Here is a 19355-nt window from a genome sequence, read left to right on the forward strand (position 1 = left end):
CTAGGGTCTGGGCAGATGAGTAAAAAATATGGATAAAAATAAGCAAATAATAGGGGGAACAAAGGTTAAAATAAATTGGGTAGACTGAAATACTAGTGGTCAATGAAAGGGAGGGGTAAAAAGAATGGTATGTATGAGTTTGTTTTTTTTCATTTCTTTTTCTGGAGTGATGCAAATGATAGTGGTGATGAATATCAACTATGTGATGCTATTGTGAGCCATTGATTGTGCACCAAGTATGGAATGTTTGTATGTTAAGAATGTTTGCCTTTGTATGTGTTTTATCAAAATACTTAAAAAAAAAAACAAGAACATGTTTTTTCTGGGTTACATAACAGTTTCAAAACAGCACAATATCTATATCTAAATTATCTTTATCTACCTATCTATCTACCTACCTATCATCCTAGAATTATTTTCCTATGTTTCTAATGCCCAGCCTTATAAATAGTATAAGGAAATTCTTTGTGACAAAATTTTTTCTGAGTTATTGACTATTTAAATATATCCTAACAGGGAAATATTTTCAATATATTAAAATAATATATTTTATTTAAATATATTTGTTAAAATATATTTGTGATATATTATGCTAAATTAGTTTCAAAAAATAGAATATTGTGCTGTGATTAAAATCTCACACTCTGAAGTTAACCAGACTTGCACTGGAATCCTCATTAGGTAATGTTTGGAAATTCACTTTACCTCTTTAAACCTTATTGTCTTCATCTGTAAAATGAGATTGTTGTACATAATGAAATAACGCTATTAATAGCATTGAGCATACTTCCTGTCAATAAAAACTATTAATTTTAGCTGTTAGTGCACCCACCAGGAATGCAAATCTGCTTGTTTCCCTGCATTCTTATTAATCTCATCATTAAACAAATATATGCTAATTTTAATAGGATGAAGAACAAGGATAAAAATAGGACTTTGATTTTAAGTGAAAATCCCAAACTCAAACTAGCTTCAGTAAATTTAGGATGGTCATTGGATCATAAATCCAAACTTCAGACGGGGAGGAGCCTGCTGACATTTTGGTTTGGGAAGAACCAAAATTCCAGTGCCACCGTATTCCCAGATGGTCTTAATCTGATCAATTTCTTCACTATAATGAGCTTGGACATTAATAACTAAGATATGGAAACTACATATTTTTGAAACCTTTTCATCAGAAAAGGAATCTTTCTAATTTGAAAAATCTGGACAAGTATTCTTATTGCCCCTACTTGAGCCAGATACCTAGCCCCTTAATCAGTTCCCTGTCCAAGAACTTGAGGCTTCTCTGAGGAGACTGGCCCCAGAGCAGGGGGAAACGGGCAGTTCTTTTAAAGAAGAAAGATAGTGCACCCATGACCACTGGTATGATCTTGAACTAGGGGGTCAAGTTAACTGGATCTACTCCGAAGATACGCAGTGATGTTTTTAACTTGCTTACTTAAACTAGTAATGAAGTTGGTGAAAAGGTTTCCATGTATTTTTTTCATCTGTTCTTGGTTCTACTGCTCATTTGGTGAGTCATTTTTCTATTGATTTAGTATTTAACATCTTGATTTTAAATATGCTCTTGTTACAGTTATGGCAATTTTTAAAAATTTCGTTGAGTTATTTTTAGATTTATATTTTTCTGTAAACTCCATTTTCTGAAGAACTCACATTATTAGCGTTGAATACTTCATGACATTTCGGGGTAATTTTTTTAATCTTTAAATATGGTTTCTCATTTCCTAATGTTGATTACTAGTGACATATTTTGTCAGTTTCTCTGTTTGATGAGTCTTTCTATGTGTCTATATTAGTATTCTTTTCAAAGACCAGTATTAATTTTTTATTAGTTGTGTTTAATTTAACTTTATTTTTATGTGTTTCCATACTATTTAATTTTTTTCTTCTATCTTTTTAATTTCTTCTTTAGAGAGGAATAACCTCTTCAGTTTGATATTTAATACATTTATTTTTATTTATTCCCTCTAAAAATACAAATTGAGCTATAATTACAATTCAACAAGTTTAAATATGAATTCTTTCATTTGAATTAATTCTAAATGTCTAATTTTTGAATTTTTTTCTTTATTATAGAAGTTGTGGGTGTACAGAATAATCATGGATAAAATACTAGATTCCTATATAGCACTCCACTACCATAATTCTAAATGTTTTGTAATTTACATTGTGATTTCCCTGTTTAGTTTCCAAACTCTTTTTTTAACTTTAATGTAACTCTTTTTCTAATTTACTTGTAGCATGGTGAGAAAATGTGGCTTTCATGACATTTCTTCTTGGACATTTCATGAAACTTTTGTGACCTATCGTGTTAATTTTTGTAACTATTACATATATACCAGATACACCTTATGTATTTATATATACTGGTTTCTAGTTTAGATCAAGCTTTTTTGTTAGTCAAATCCAGTATATCTGCTTATTTTTTTATTTTGCATGATCTATCAGTTTCTGATACATGTGTATTAAAATCTTCTCCCATTATTTGGGAAAATTATAATTTTGACTTGTAATTATGTTAACTTATCTCCTGTAGTTTGAGACTTTATTTTTATGTGCCTAAAAATTTCCATTGTCACATCTTGTTGATGGAGTGTTCCTTTCAATATTATATAGTAATTTAAAAAATAATCATCTCTAGTGATTTTTTCACTTAAATTTCTTTTATTTACGATATTAATTCTGCTCTCCCAGCTTCCTATTAATTAATATTAATATTTTCATTCTTTATTTTCACATTTTTTGGTTATTTTTATTGTTGTTTGTTTTTAGTGTTTTTCTTGGAAGTTGCGCATTAAGTTGTGGCTGGGGATGCTTAACAAAAGCGACCAGGAGTGGCGACAATTCATTTTCATCTCAAGTACAACTTCTGTCCAGTTGGCTAAATTCCACTTTTGCTTTTTAACTCATTTGTTTCTCACAGACACAAAAAATTTCAGTCAGCTGATTATTCTTGATATTCACTCATTCAATTATTTATTCAAGATCCATGTTGCAGAAACTACACCAGGTTCTGGAGATTTGGTGCTATAAAAAATAGCCATACTGAGTAAGAGGTTTTCTATATGGGTGTCTGAGGTTCTGTTCCTGTTTCTTGCTCATCCCTGGACCTGCTGATTGGATTCTTGCCTCTGGTCCTCAAGGACAAGTTAATCCTTAAGTAAACAGTCACAATATTAAGTTACAAAATACAAAACTCCGCATATAGTACTATTTCAATTTTATAAATATTTTTTTCTCTGTTGGCACACATACATAGGCATATATGGAAGGAAATGCACCAAAATGTGAACGATGATTGTCTTTGGAAAGCATTTCCATATCTTCTTTTTTCTTAAGTTAAATATTTTAATTTTTCCCCAGTGAACATGCACTGTCTCTATAATCTGCAAAAGTAACGCTATTAATTTCAAAAGTTAAAGAGACTACAAAAGGCTACATGCTGTATGAGCCTGTTTATATGACATTCTGGAAAAGACAAAATAATTTGGACAGCAAACAGGTCAGCGGTTGCCAGGAGCTGGAGGTGGAAGAAGGACTTAATTACAAAAGGATTACAGGGGGATTTGGGGAATGATGGAGCTGTTCCGTTTCTTATTCGTGATGATGATTACATGACTGCATGTGTTTGTCAAAACTCACAGAATTGTACACTACAAAGGATGTTTTACTCTGTGTCAGTCATACATCAATATATCTGACTTAAACAACAACAAAAAATAGCCATAGATCTAAATCTGATCTTCTGAGAGCTCTCTATGCAGCAACTTTAGTACCTTTCCTCCTCAGTATTAGTACTAGAACCGACAACTTGCCAGAATTGCCTTTTAGTGAGGTTCCCACCTCTCAGGTCTCTATTCTCTTTCAATTCATCACACAATCTTTCAAATAATTTTCTTTGGCATCTGTCTTTCTTAGTTTAAAGCAAATTCTCCCTATAGTTGCCCTTTAATTTCTTACTTGTCCAGAATTTTAGATAAAATATTTAGCTGTCAACCAATCCCTTTGCCACATCTCTCCATCTTCAGACCTAACAACTCTGACACAGACTATCAATTAATAAGGATTAATAATATTCTAATTTCTTCTTCTGGTCCTTGGAAGTTGATTGGCAGAGGACCCTCTAGTTCACCCAAGATGAGAGGAGGAATGGAACAGAATCTCAAGGATGGTCCAAGTTTTTAGTTCTGGATTCCCCACATCTTCTTCTATCTCCTACATTTCCTATGTGATTCAGTACTTCAAAGTTAGACTTAATTTTACCTCAATATTGATATGGAAAGGCTTGGACTAAAGTAAAACTAATAAGCTCTGAGGAGACATTCCTGATCTGTTTGTTTAACAAATATTTATTGAACTCTATTACACTCGAGGCACAGTCATAAACACTGGAGTTGCCTCAGCTGGCTAATAGGAAGTATACCTAAATTGTCCTTTAATTACCGAGTACCTTTCACTTACCAAATCTTTACATAAACGTATTGCTATCACTTACTAAATTATAAGCATTTTCCCATAACACATAATTTATCATGTTGCTTCTAAGTTCCCTAGGCAATGGAAAAATCTGGCTAAGTTTGTAACAATAAAAACATCTGATGTTATTTCAAAATTATTCTAAATTCCTATGTGCCTTATATTAAAGAAGCACTTGGCACAGTGCTTGGCTCATTAAAGCATTTAATAAATATCATCTGTTATCAATAAATCAAACTATTTTACAGTGATCATTTGACAAGAGTAAAAGTTTTGAGTGATAAGTTCAAAAATATTAAAACTATTTAAATATTCATTTTTAACCAATGCAAACTAATGAAATGATGTTTTTCTTAATTTTAGTACACTTCTTTAAATTTTATTATTCAGTGGAATAAAACACAGCTTAAAATCGCCTTTAATTTGTAGACTCAAGACTAGAAAGAACATTAAGTCCATAACCCACCTTTGGTGAGAGGTGCATCTACATTAAATACTGATTTTAAATAAATTTTTAATATATTTAAAATAAATTTTTAATACATTTAAAATAAATTTTTAAATACTGGTTTTCTATTCTGTCTTCAAATCTTTAAAAAAAAGATTCCATAATTTCTGAAAGACATTTAAAAGCCCTTACATCAGGAAAGGTTCTTTCTAATTTCTCTGCTAATACTGAAAATGGAAAGGACTGATTCCTCACAATTTTTATATGGCTATGTATTTGAAAAGATTCCAAATTCTCCTTTTCATTTTAAGTCATAAAAAGATTGAACAACCCATTTATTAGACTGTAGACAACACTGTAGTTTAGAGCCACTGCTTTGCCAGTGACAATAGTGATAGAATTTTAAAACTAATGGCATTTGTTTCATTACTAGTGTGCTCAAAGAACATCAGAGTCCATTTGGACTGTAATATAGGATGCATAATTTTACGGAAAAGATGAAAATCAGGGAGCAAAAGAGAAAAAATTGCATGAGCAGGTTTGAAATGATAAGAAGGAAGCATTATGCAATAATAGAGCTATTACCTTTAACATTTTAGAACATTTAGGAAGAAGGGGATGGTTCTGACTTGATACTCAAAAGTCAAGCTGAAATTGAAATGGAAACTGCATATTGAATTAGAAACAGTATACTGATTTATCATAAAAATTAGGTATGGAACTGACATGGCTAAATAATCATATATTCCATTGGTGAGTGGACATTGAACTTCAATGATGGAATGACAACAATTAGTGCAGACTATGAGTTGCTGGAGAGCAGAAACCCCCCTTCCCCATGTGTATACCCTAAGTCCTTGACATGAAATAGATGCTCAGAAACATCTCCTGCAGAGGTCAGGAGGAGGAATACAGAGAGACCTTGAGTACCAAGCTGATAAGCCCAGGGTAGGAAAATATCCTCCCCGTTTCTTTACTACGTGAACCATCCACTCTTTCCTTCTGTCTTCCATCCACATCACTGCGTCTTTCCTAAGCTTATTAGATACCTTTTCATTACACTGAATATTTCAGGCAAATGCAACCCAGATCTCCTTTATCCAATAACCTTCTTCCTTGTCCCATTGCATGTTACAATAACATGTCCCAAAATTTCTACCTAAAATTTCATCTATATAACAGCCCATAATAGCAATCATTGCCTTGCAATCAATTTTACCAGGCTCCAATTATTTTACCTGTTTTTATTAAGAACTGTTCTCTCCTTGCAACCATTTGTTTTATTAACTCCACATTTACTCGAGTCATAAATTACCAATGCAAATTAATACAAACATATAAAGTTTAGTGCACTTGTAATATAATTCTTTTTATGTATATAGTTTCTCTATGTAGATCATATACATCATATATATGATATGTGGTATGTGTATATATCGATAAATTATACATTTGTATATATTTTTGTATTGTTACATTTCCTCATACAATTAAAATACTTTCTTGAGACTTCATTTTCCAAAATTTAGCAAAAGATTTTACATATGTGGATTATAACTCTATAATAATAATTTTATGTAAAAGACAAAAGTATAATGAATAATTCTATATTAGGGGAACATTCTTGTGGACTTAATAAAATGACACAAAACTTTTGTCTCTGGATTGATATGTATGTGCATGTATGTTATATATATATATTTATATATACATCCTAATTTTTCTTCTTTGAAGGGTCACATGATAGCATCCTGTGATGCTTGTGGGGTCATAAAACTATGGGACTTTCGGAAGCTCTTACCAATTGTGTCCATTGACATAGGCCCAAGTCCTGGCAATGAGGTGAACTTTGACTCAACAGGTATGATCCTTTTTATTTAACATTGATGACCAAGATAAGATAAATATTTGTTCCAAAACTGCCTTCTGCTTCCACTTAAATGTTTTGGTGCTTTCTCCTGCATAAATTGCAGCTCTTCACATTATATTATGATAACATTGTGCTGTATTTTATTATATCATATATCATACAATTTCATCCCATGAAAATATTATATGCAACATATATCTACAAAGAATTAATGAAAGAAATAGCTGTGAGCTAATATAGATAAATAGGTTCCCAGGAGTGCCATACTTAATCTCAGAGCCTACATCCATCAAGATTACCAACCTAAGTAAGTAAATTGGGTTTTCTGAAGGTAAAGTGACTGGGAGGAGAGAAAAGAAACAAAAATTTGGTAAAAATGAATTTGAAACATTATTTTTAATGGATATGTTGATCTCTTAATAATTTAATAAATTACTTATATACTCTAGGTTTTATAATTAATTTAAAATTTGTATTCATCTTGATGTTGCAATTATCTGCTCTGCTTTCAATAACATTATTGTTTGAGTTTAGTATTTTCCCAAAATGACATAAAATTATCAGATGAAATATCTTGCTCATGATGAACAGTATAGCAATTGATGTTAACCACATACTGATTACTGTTTTCCATTTAGACAGTTGAAAATATGGTTGCATCTTTATCTTTAATGATAACCTTTACTAAATAAAGAACATGTATCTGTTATTGGATAACACAATTTTTACTTGCTAGTGTGATTCATGTTTTAAGTTTTTTAAATTTATAAAAACTTTTAAATCTTTAAGAGTTACTTGTGGTAGACCAAAGACATGTAAATTGCAAATACTTTCACATTAGGTGAGAAAATAAAGAAAGAGTATATAAATATATGAAATAATGATACTTTATTTTTAAAATACTCCATATTAATTCTGTAGTTCAGAATGAATAAATATACTAGAAGTGATTCTAAAGACAATTTTTGTGTGCTTAATGGGGCTGGTTCTATGATATTGACGTCATATGTCTGAAATTTAGAATATTCTAAGTTTGTCATTTTAACAAACTTTAGGTTATGTTCCCATTACCTGTGGGCATATGATCCACTAATAACTTAGCTCCTTTAAAAATGTTTCTCAGTAGTGTTCTTGACATTAAGACTTTATGATCTTCCAGAATTCAAAAAGAGAACACCAAACAGAATAATAGATTTCAACTATGAGAATTTCATTTTACAATGTGAGAGCCTGGAAATACTTCAACTTATACTTTTCAGTGTACAAAATCTGCATTGATGATGTGGTTTTATAGGAGTTTTGACCAAGTTTTTGTAAATATTCTCACATCCCTAAATCCTTTTCATTATCTTGAAGTACGCAATTCCTTAAATTTTGAACTTTGAAATTTTGAAACTTTTAGCTGTACTTTCTAATAATACAAGTTAAAAGGTGTTTTAAAATACTGTACAACTAAGAGTAGATATATATTTTATTGTCATTAATAAATATGTTGCCACTTGCTCTTTACTACCCTTTTCACCAAGCTCCAAAGTAAGTTTCTAAGCCTAGTCAGGCAAAATTCATTTTAAATAAATGTTACTACTTCTCTTACAGTCACTCAAGCCTTTGGTACTACGAACCTCTTTTCTCCCTTCATGACTGCTATGTTCTTGGTAGTACATTAGCATTAAGAAAAGTATAAGAAACAAGGGCAGAACACTGAGAAACATAAATGACATAGAGTGTAAACAAGGGACACTGCTAATTAAAATACTAAGAGAATATCATTTTAACCTGACCTTCCCCATCCTTTTGACTACTTCTTTGAGGAACATACCATAATTAATTTTAGTTCCTGGTATTTGAGAAATTAATGTCATAAGCCATTCCTCATTGAATAATGAAGAAATTCTACAGGAGAAGTCTTCAGGGACTCTTCATTTAAAAGGGTGAAATATATCAAAAGTTGAAGGAACTAAGGGAAGCAAACATAAGACTTAATTAGAATATGAACAGAGGGATGAAAATCACAAAATAAAGTACCAGAAATCATTTTGATCTTAGGAGAGTTAAGAAGCAGGGTGCAAGTCAAGAGCAAAACAACATTGACTCAAAGATGGGGACATATAGTTCTCCTCTAATATGCATATATTCAGCAAAAGATTATTTTAAAAAGTATTACAAAATTACACTGTGAAATATTTGGAATATGAGGATAAACTCAAAATCAGCAAGCTCAGAACACACATGCATTTTCAAATGTGTACTATTATTTATGCCCTCCGGCAAGCTAGCATTAGCATATGTGATATAATCATTTTCCAAAAATGCAAGAGTGTGTTGATAATAATAATTAATATTTACTGAGGCTGCACATTAGTTAAGTTGTGTTTAATTGTGTTTCCAAGTAGAAATTCTGTGAAATCATACAGTTTTATCTATGTATTGCATTATTTTTCACAAATTAACTAAGGTAAGGCAAAGCTCTAGTCTGCTGTCTGAGCCATACTCTATGACCTGAGAAAATGTCATTGAAAAGATACATGTCCTGCCATTATAATATTAGATTATACATGTGGAAGTTTTGATGACCTCCTATCAGATATTTAACAGAGAAATGTGAATACTTGTTAAATACTCTTAAGTGATCACTTTAGAAACAAAAATTTCTTTCTAATCATATCTCAAATGTCTGGATCAGTTTAATTGTAAAGCATCTTGAGATTACGATTTAAAATGTTTTTTTAAAGAGAACTATCTAAAAAGAACTGTTTGCATATGCAATGACTTATTTTATAAATAGGGGGTTTCCTGCCATATTTTAAATCCAACAAAATGTAGAAATAAATTGGAAATAGAGGATATTAAAAGGCTGAGACTGTCATCCATAAACTTTGATCTCAAATTTTTATACATATCAAAATTCCATCATTTTTATTGATGGCATAAGTAAATATTTTCATATTGAATTAAAAAAAGTAAATATGTACAGGCATAACTCGGAGATATTGCAGGTCATTTCCAGAACACTGCAGTAAAGCAAATATCGCAATAAAGTAAATTACACAAATTCTCTGGTTTTCCAGTGCATATAAAAGTTATGTTTACACTATACTGTAGTCTATTAGCATTGTCTTAAAAAATGCAATGTACTTATTTAATTTAAAAATACTTTCTTGCGAAGAAATGCTAATCATCATGTGAGACTTCAGCAAGTTGTAATATTTTTGCTGCTGGTGGAAGCTCTTGCTTCTGTGTTGGTGGCTGCTGATTGGTCAGGGTGGTGGTTACTGAAGTCGGGATAGCTATGAAATTTCTTAAAATAAGACAACAATCATTTTTGCTGCATTGATGGACTCTTCCTTTCACGAAAGATTTCTCTATGGTATGTGATGACTCTTTCATAGCGCTTGACTCAGTAAACGGTCTTTCAAAACCGGAGTCAGTCTTCTCAAATCCTGCCATAGCTTTATGAACTAAGTTTACATAATAGTCTAAATCCTTTGATGTCATTTCAACTATGCTCATGTTATCCTCACTAGAAATAGATTCCATCTCAAGAAACCACTTACTTTGCTTTCAGAAAAAGCAACTCTTCATCTGTCAAAGTTTTTATGAGATTGCAGCAATTCAGTCACTTCTTTAGGCATCATTCTTATTCAAATTCTCTTGCCATTTCTACCACATCATATCTTTTGTTACGCCTTCCACTGAAACCTTGAATCCCTCAAAGTCATCCATGAAATTTTGAAATCAACTTCTTCTGAACTCCTGTTAATGTAAATACTTTGGTCCCCTCCCATGAATAGCAAATATTCTTAATGGCATCTAGAATGGTCAGTCCTTACCAGAAACTTTTCAATTTACTTTGCTCAGACCGACCAGAGGAATCACTGTCTGTAGCAGTTATGGCCTTACCAAATGTATTTCCTTACAGAGCATTGCAGAGGGCCCAGCCTCTCCAGAACATCAACTAGTTCCATCCCCCTATCCCATATTATCAACAGCCCCTTCCAACATGAAAAAGTTAGAATGGGCATAGCCCAAATACCCCTAAAGAGTTGGAGAAAGATCAAAGGTGATGGTGGAGTTATGCAGAGAAGGGAGGGTTTAACAAATGAGTATGATTGCTAAATTCATTTTATTGATATTTCTTTTAGTCTCCAGTATCTTAGAGCAGGTAAAAGTAAAAACCTAAAACTGTGGAATTGTAACCCATACCAAACTCTGAAATCTGTTCTGTAACTAATTGTTGTAATGTGCTTTGAAATGTATTGCTTTTTTGTAAATATGTTATTTTTCAGAAAAAAAGTCAATTGTGATGATAAATGCATAGCTATATGATGATACTGTGAACCACTGATTGTACTCTTTGGATGCTTACATGGTGTGTGAGTATATATATAATATGTGTATAAAAAAATAAATAAATACTCAAAATGTATTTCTTAAAAAATAAGACTTGAAAGTCAAAATGATTCCTTGATCCATAGGCTGCAAGAATGTATGAAAACAACATAAATCTCATTGCATATCTCCAACAGAGCTCTTGGATGACAAAGTACATTGTCAATGAGCAGTAATAAATTGAAGGGAATCTTTTTTTCTGGGTATAGGCCTCAAAAGTGGGCTTTTAAAATATTCAGTTATTTATATTACAAACAGATACGCTGTCATCTAGGCTTTGTTGTTCCATGGATAGAGCACAGGCAGGTGGCTTTTGCATAATCCTTTAAGGACCCTAAGATTTTCATAATGGCAAGTGAGCATTGACTTCAAATTAAAATCTCAAGCCACATTAACCCCTACCCTAACAAAAGAGTCAGCCCATCTTTGGAAACTTTGAAACCAGGCATTGACTTCTCTCTAGCTATGAAAGTCCGAGAAGGCATCTTCTTCCAATTTAAGGTCATTTCACCTACATTGAAAATCTGTTGTTTAGTGTAGCCACCTTCATCAGTTATCTTAAATAGATCTAGATAACTTGCTGCAGCTTCTATATCAGCACTTCCTGCTTCACCTTGCACTTTTATGTTATGGAGACAGCTTTTTGCCTTAAGCCTCATGAACCAACCTTTGCTAGCTTCAAATTTTTCTTCTGCAGCTTTCTCATCCCTCTAAGCCTTCACAGAATTGAAGAGATTCAGGGTCTTACTCTGGATTAGGCTTGGATTTAAGGGAATGTTATGGCTAGTTTGATTTTCTATCCAGACCACTAAAACTTTCTCCATATCACCATATCAGCAATAAGGTGTTTCGTTTTCTTATCATTCCTGTGTTCACTGGAGTAGCACCTTTAATTTCCTCCAGGTACTTTTGCTTTGCATTCACAGTGTGGCTAACCATTTGATGCAAGAGGCCTAGCTTTTTGGCCTACCTCACCTTTCAACACGTCTTCCTCACTAAGATTTCTAGCTTTTGATTTAAAGTGAAAGATTTGCAACTCTTCCTTTCACTTGACCACTTAAAGGCCATTGTAGGGTTATTAATTGGCCTAATTTCAGTATTGTTGTGTCTCACGGAATAGGGAGGCCTGAGGAGAGGAAGAAAGATGGGGAACCACCAGTCAGTAAAGCAGTCATAACACACAAACTTATCAAGTACAGTCTTATATAAGCGCGGTGTATGGCATCCCCAAACAGTTTTATTAGTAACATCAAAGATCACTGATCACAGGCTGCCATAGCAGATACAATACTAATGAAAAAATTTGAAATGTTGCAAGAATTAGCAAAATGTGACACAGAGACATGAAGCACCAATAGACTCACTTAATGCAGGGTTGCCACAAATTTTCAATTAAAAAAAAATGTAGTATCCACCAAGCACAATAAAACAAAGTGCAGTAAAACAAGATATGCCTGAACTAATGAAATGGTACTTTGTTTTTTAAAGGTGAGATTCTTCACATAAAATCATTTTCAAAGGGTATTTTTGATAAAATATTTGAAAACCAGCAGTGTAGTAAAAGAAAATAGACTAAAATTCAGACCCTTAGGTTTAATAACATCTTCGCTATCATGTATACTTAAGGGAAATTATCCAAGCTCTCTGAACTAAGTTTCCTCCTGGAAATATTGGCAGGGATGCATTCTAGTATGGATTCAAGAAATTATATATATATATATATATATATATATTTTATATATATACTATAATGGAGAAATCATAGTTTAGTCATCTGCTGTTTTCTCCTATTACTGGAAAGGATCTTAGAGGTCATCTCATTCATATTAGGGATGAGAAAAATGAGTCAACATATTGGTAAGTAAGTGAGATGCCCAAGGTTGTGTGTGTGTGTAGAAGCTTTCTAGTGAAAGAATAAATACCAATAAATGAATATGTGAAGATTTAAGGGCCAAAAACTCATATTCATGTAATCCTAGAGATAATGTAAATGTTTAGCTATGTAAAGTTATATGATATATAGAAAACACTATAAATTCATATATACTTAAAATCAAAGGACGTATGAATCTCAATTCAGATGATCTTGTTACTATAAGAAATCAGCCTCTCAAGGAGTTACATGAGGCACAGCAATATTTACGTAGTGTTTTATTCACAAAAACATTGCTTGTAACAGATTATCTGTGTTTATAGATATATACATATGTTAGTATATATTTATAACCCATATATTTGTAAAGGGATAAGTGCTCCTTTTTCATTAAAGAGAGAGCCTCTGGTAATATAATGCTACACTTTTTTGCAAATATTCACTATCTAAATAGTATCTCTCACTTGGCATCCTGAAAATGCCATATATTTTACCATTCTAAAATTTATTGCTAGTTCATGAAATGTTAAATGGAATTGTATGATGAAAGTAATAATAATGAACTGTGAGAATTTATACATACTCACATTTCCACATCTCGCATTTCATCATGTTTATGTAGTTTAGCAATATTTTTCCCTCCTTTGTAAAAGGTAATTCCAGTGAGTTATTTGCAAAGAAGTCATATCCCTAGAAAACGCAGGAGCTGAAGTTTGAGCCAGATGGGGATTTTCCAGTACAAAGCTTATCAAAATCAGATCATCTAAATAGGCAAAGATTCCCACCATTTGAATAAAATCCAGAATATTTTCTACAGGCAGAGCCACAAAAGAAGTGCTAAAATTGGAAGGAAAAAAATGACCCCACGGAGAATATGAAAAATATTGGTCCACAAAAAATTCAAAACATAACAAGTTAACCCCAAAATATTTGGTTCAAATTTGATATATAATATAATATATCAGTTTCTATTAGTAAAAGCTATGCTTCTTTGTTTCGCATTTAAAAGGCAGATTGTAATTAATGCCCTCTCAAGGAAGCATTGTGGTATAACAGAAAGAACACGCATTTAGAAGTTTAGAAGCCCTGATTTTGAAATTTATATCTACCATTTACCAGCTGAATAATATTGGCAAAGGTTCTAGACATTTCTGAGCTTTAGTTTGTGAAATACTAAAAAAAGTAAAAGTGGAAAAAAAAAAACCCTCGAGCAAGATGTAGTAACAGGGACCAGATTTACTCTTCCAGCTGAAACAAATGAAAAAACAGAAAAATATATACGAAGCAACAGTTTTCAGGCATTGGATATTGGACAATGAAAAATAATGATCCCTGAAAGAGGACCAATAAAAAATATGGACCCTAGAGTCCTGAAATATTGCCTGGAGAAAGTTTCCAGGTTGCAACTCAGAAATGAATAGAAACCCAGGCAGAACCTGGAAGACTCCCTGAGTTGAAGAGTCAGGGCTGGCAGTATAGGGAGGGCTAGAGAGCTAGAGTGTGCAGGGTAGAGTACGGAAGAGGAAACATCTCTGGAAATCTGTAGAGGCTCCTTCTCCAGTATTCAACTGAATAGGAATCAGCACATACTGGCCTGAGGCTAGAGTGTGATCTGTCTGAAGAGTTAGAGGGAAAAATCCAGGAGCTCACACAAGCACAAGAATAGTTTGTGTTCCTGTCAACCAGAGTAGAAAAACCTTGCAATTGCTACAGTAGGTAGAATAGGGGTTGCCAAACTCTGCATGGCCAGCTTGGCCCATTTTTGTAAATAGGGTTTTACTGGAACACAGCCATGTCCATTCTCTTGCATATTGTCTAGGGCTATTGTTTAGTTGAGTTGTTACAGTAGATACCATATGGCCTACAAAGGCTAAAATAGGTACTGCATGGATAGTTACAGAAAAAAAATGCTGGGGTAGAATTTTCAGAAGGATATTGCCTCAGCCGTGAGGCAGCATTAGCCTGTGCCTCTTCTGAACCATGTGAGTCAGCTTGTGTGTTAATTATTTAATCCTCACTAAACTCAGTAATGATATCACTATCATCCCCATTTAGAGATGAGGAAAATGGGACAACAGGGAATTTAACAAGCCCAGTGTCACTTAGCTGATAAATTGTGGAGTCAGAACTCAAAGTCAGGCAGTCTAGTTTTAGAGACTAAAATCTTAATCTTTATATTATACAACCTCTCATTGTAATCGTAATATTTAGTTTTGTATTGATATATGATGTCTATTAGAGGAAATGATTCATTTACTATGAATATTGAAATAGTACCATTAATGACCACTTGACAATGTTCAATTCGAAGATAATTAGGATACAGAATCTTGACATTGATTTTACTTGTTACCCTAGAAAAGGGAAAGGAACAGAGGATCTCCCTAGTATCATTAACCAGGATTCTGATACTTCTTATACATAAGGTCATCCTGAATATATGTATGTTCCTACTGGGAGTTCGAGTTCCAAACCAAACCCCAGTATTAGTTCCTATCCTAAGAATCCAGGAAGATTCCTGTTGCATCTTCAGAACACCTCTGGTTGCCTTGTATTTAAGGTCTGGCCTGATTAAAGAAAGTAAAATAAAATTTGAAATAAGAAAGAAAGCAAACAGCTTCTTTGTCCCTAGCTATAAACTAAAGCCAAACTAAACTTGTTCCTTCCAAGAGCAAATTCCTGGGAAAGAGATCCACAAGAAGAGAAGATAAAAGGTAAGAAAGAAAAGGTGACTCTTCTCAATTATTTAATAATTCTATTATTTCATCTCCTGTTAGCATGACCCTATTATCTATGCATATCTATTTTGATACTGAGTTGAACATGGGCCCGTCTGATGCTAGAGAAAGGAACTGGAGGAATTGAAGAAAATCAGATTTATGTAGATCCATTGATACTCAAGTCTATCAGTAATTCCTTGTATGGGATATACTCTGCTGTAGGAATTTAACAATAGCATCAGCACTATCACTTGGGTATCATTTCTCTTATTTCATATACATTTGAAAACTTTAATTGCAAATGCTTATTAATAAATATACATGTTCTTGCAGTTGTGTGAAAGCCTGAATTAGATTTCATTTTAACATGAGCTCTAGAAATTACTAAGAACAATTTTGGTGATACATAGGGATTAGTTTTATGCCTTATCTGTAAAATGACCTACTTTTCTCCTTGTGTTAGAAGCAATTTTATTTTCTTGCCAGCAAGTATGAGAAACAACATGCTAATAAGATGGGGGACACTTTGAACATTTTAATTGAACACATATTAACCAAAGATGTATTAATTCAGGGCTTATATTCATAGTTGTGCAAAGTGTTAGGGCCATGAACATGTTCTGAGGGGTCTCATATCCATTCTGATTGGCTGTTACCATACCATACCAGTTGTGAAGTAATTTGACTATCATCTGAATAATCGTTCATAAATTCTGAGGACTGAAATGCATTTGATTGCATGAATTATGCGGGCATTAATAAAAAAGAATGTGACTGACTTCCACAGCATATAGTAGAATGTATACATCTAAATAAATCTTATTCCTTTCAAATATTATGTTTGAAACATTATATACTTAATCCAATGATAATAATATTATACAACTATGAAGCATCCCTTTTGGAATTATCATTGCAGCTTTAGGAATAATGCTTTAATATCTACAATACCCACAAATCTTTCATCTGAGTTGAATTTGTTGTAACAACAGGAAATTATTCACATCTAATGAAACAGTAAAGGACATTTGAGTCAAGCAAAAAGTGAGGCTCAAAAGAATAACAAGTGTTTTTCTTTTATGACTCAAGGTATGAAATAAGCAGGACACTTAACCTCTGTTAGTCTCAACTCTATCATCTGTAAATTGACAGCTTTGGATGAGGTGACTTCATCCAATGAGTTTACATCCTAAGTTTTTCAAAATTGAGTATTGCATTTTTCTTGTGTTCAATATATCGAGGACATGATATCCTGAGAGAAAAGCAGTATTCTAAAATAAAACTTAAAAAATCTTTTATAGTATTTAAAACTAGAAAATACAACATCAAGATGTAAGTAAAATACTTCACTTTTTGATGATTCAAAAGGAAAATAAAAATGGATATAAAATCTTTTCTTGTAAAAATAAAGCCTGAAATTTAAATGGCAGCTCTATTGCTGAGCAAAACTAAACTGTTATTCTTGGATATCTAGCAACACATTTAGTCTCTGTAGCAACAAGGATTTTAGCAAAAAAAAAGACGTACATACCAACATTTTAATAAATTAAATTAGTGACTAGATCAAGCTATTATTATAGAACTATGAGATCTGACCCATTCTATTTAAATAAAATAGGACATTCTTTAATAACCTTACAAATTACAGTGCTATGCAGGTGCAATCAGCTATTACAGCTGCAATTGCCTGATGATACAAAGACTATGCACTTGTGTTATTAATGCCTCAATTTTGTGAAGTAGTTTTAAAACAAGTATACATATAACCATTGCTTAGCTCTCTATTGTAATCGCATTTGAAAGAATATAGAAGTACGATTGTAACATTATACATAAAGATGATAAAAAGGTGCTTGGAAATGTTTTCTTAAGTAAAATATCATTTTGGAAGTTCTTTACAAAGATTACATTCATAATTATGCACAAACAGGTGTCATCTACCACATGTCCAAATAAGGATGAATTCTAAATTAGTGTCATCAGATTTAATAATTAATTTTGAGGTATTTATGTAGGACATTTTTTGAATACATTTACAATAGCTACATGCAAATCATTAATTAATGTACTAATACCAAATTATTTTTCAACACATTTAGGTAAAGAAATTTAAAAAGATGTGTATTTACATAGCAAATATGATAAATTAATTATATAACCAGTTATAGCTTTATATCACCTAGACAATAAAATATTCCTATACATGTAACTAGCTATGCCAGCATGCTTGTAGATGCAATAAAAATTACACATACTTGCTAGCATAGGTCACTTTAAAATATAGCAAATGACATTTTTATACATATCTTGATCAAGAAAAATGCATTTGTGTAAAGAAAAGAAAGCTTATCAGATGTTCAAATTTTCTAAGGGACACAGCTTTTAGAAGTATATTATTTTAATCTAATAGAATGTGCTGGTTATTAGGTTAAAAATTAATACGGTTAATATTTGCAGTCCACACATATTGCATGGCCCAAAGTCAAATCATTCAAGAGTCTGTCTTCTTTTTAGTAGACTGTGTATACAAAATTGAATAAATGATCATCTTTAATCTGCCAAACCAATGCTTCTTCATAGTAGAGTCCTTTAAGAGAAGTTACAGTTCAACAGATGTACAAATCAACCCAGAACAAATATCACTCCACTCTTGGAGATGGAGCCTGTACAGTTGGCACTTGTGATAAACATAACCTGCAGTTATGTTTATCTATAGTTGAATTTCAAACAATATTCGAATATAATTTATCCAAATCTGATTAAGCTCAAAAGTACCTTCTCAATCGTAGTATAAGAGGAATGTAAGTACAAATTAGTTAAAACCACTTTCCATATAATGCTCCCTACCATGGCACTCCACAAAAAAAAAAAAAAAAAAAAAAAAAAAAATTTGGCAAGAAATTGTATATTGCTATTATGAAAGATAGCATTCTGTAAATGTTAGGAAATAATGATTCTGATAAACATCTGTGGAACAGTTTATATACATGTCAGACAATGCCATCCATCAAAGAATTTTCTCATTCCCTCTCTTACATTTTTTGGATCAATAGTGAATATTATATTAATGTAGTTGACCAACATTTAGCATAAACTGACTATATGCCAGACACTGTTCTGATTCCTGGGACTCAGAGATGAAGATACACATAAGCCTCTGTTTGCAAAGTAAATTGAAGCAACGGACATGAATTTGCAGGTAATAACTGGAGGTGTTACAAACTACAAGTAAAACTGTTCCAGATACAATATACTGTGTATCATCAGAGTGTTAGTGGAAAATGAGAGTATTCTCTAGCTGTATGTATAGCTGGAGAAAAAAAGATGGGCAGTCTTGTGATATAAAATACATAAGGGGGGGTGTAAGTGTAGTTTAGTGGTAGAATTTTTGCCTGCTGTGTGGAAGACCCAAGTTCGATTCCCAGCCCATGCACTTCCCCCCTCAAAAAAAATGAATAAATAAAATACATAAGGGTCCATTTCTGCACTAATGTGCTCAGTTAAATTAGAAATTTGGTCTCTCCTGTTTCCTTTTACTGTACTTTATCATGCCCTCTACAACACTTGATTTGT

At 32.4% G+C, this 19355-nt stretch overlaps 1 protein-coding gene across 5 annotated transcripts in view; it reads left to right on the top strand.

The window, feature by feature from the left end:
• SPAG16 (sperm associated antigen 16) overlaps positions 1 to 19355 on the top strand; it is a 1149776-nt gene that overhangs the window by 858293 nt on the left and 272128 nt on the right. For 4 of the 5 annotated variants that reach the window (XM_077155025.1, XM_077155020.1, XM_077155022.1 and 1 more), the window contains one exon: positions 6665 to 6791. In XM_077155025.1, the coding sequence (XP_077011140.1) occupies positions 6665 to 6791 (127 nt within the window). Of the gene's footprint in view, positions 1 to 6664; positions 6792 to 15732; positions 15789 to 19355 lie in introns of those variants that run through there. The other variant, XM_077155024.1, reaches the window with a different exon arrangement.

Source organism: Tamandua tetradactyla, chromosome 3 (assembly GCF_023851605.1).
Source record: "Tamandua tetradactyla isolate mTamTet1 chromosome 3, mTamTet1.pri, whole genome shotgun sequence".
In the NCBI taxonomy this organism is placed as follows: domain Eukaryota; kingdom Metazoa; phylum Chordata; class Mammalia; order Pilosa; family Myrmecophagidae; genus Tamandua; species Tamandua tetradactyla.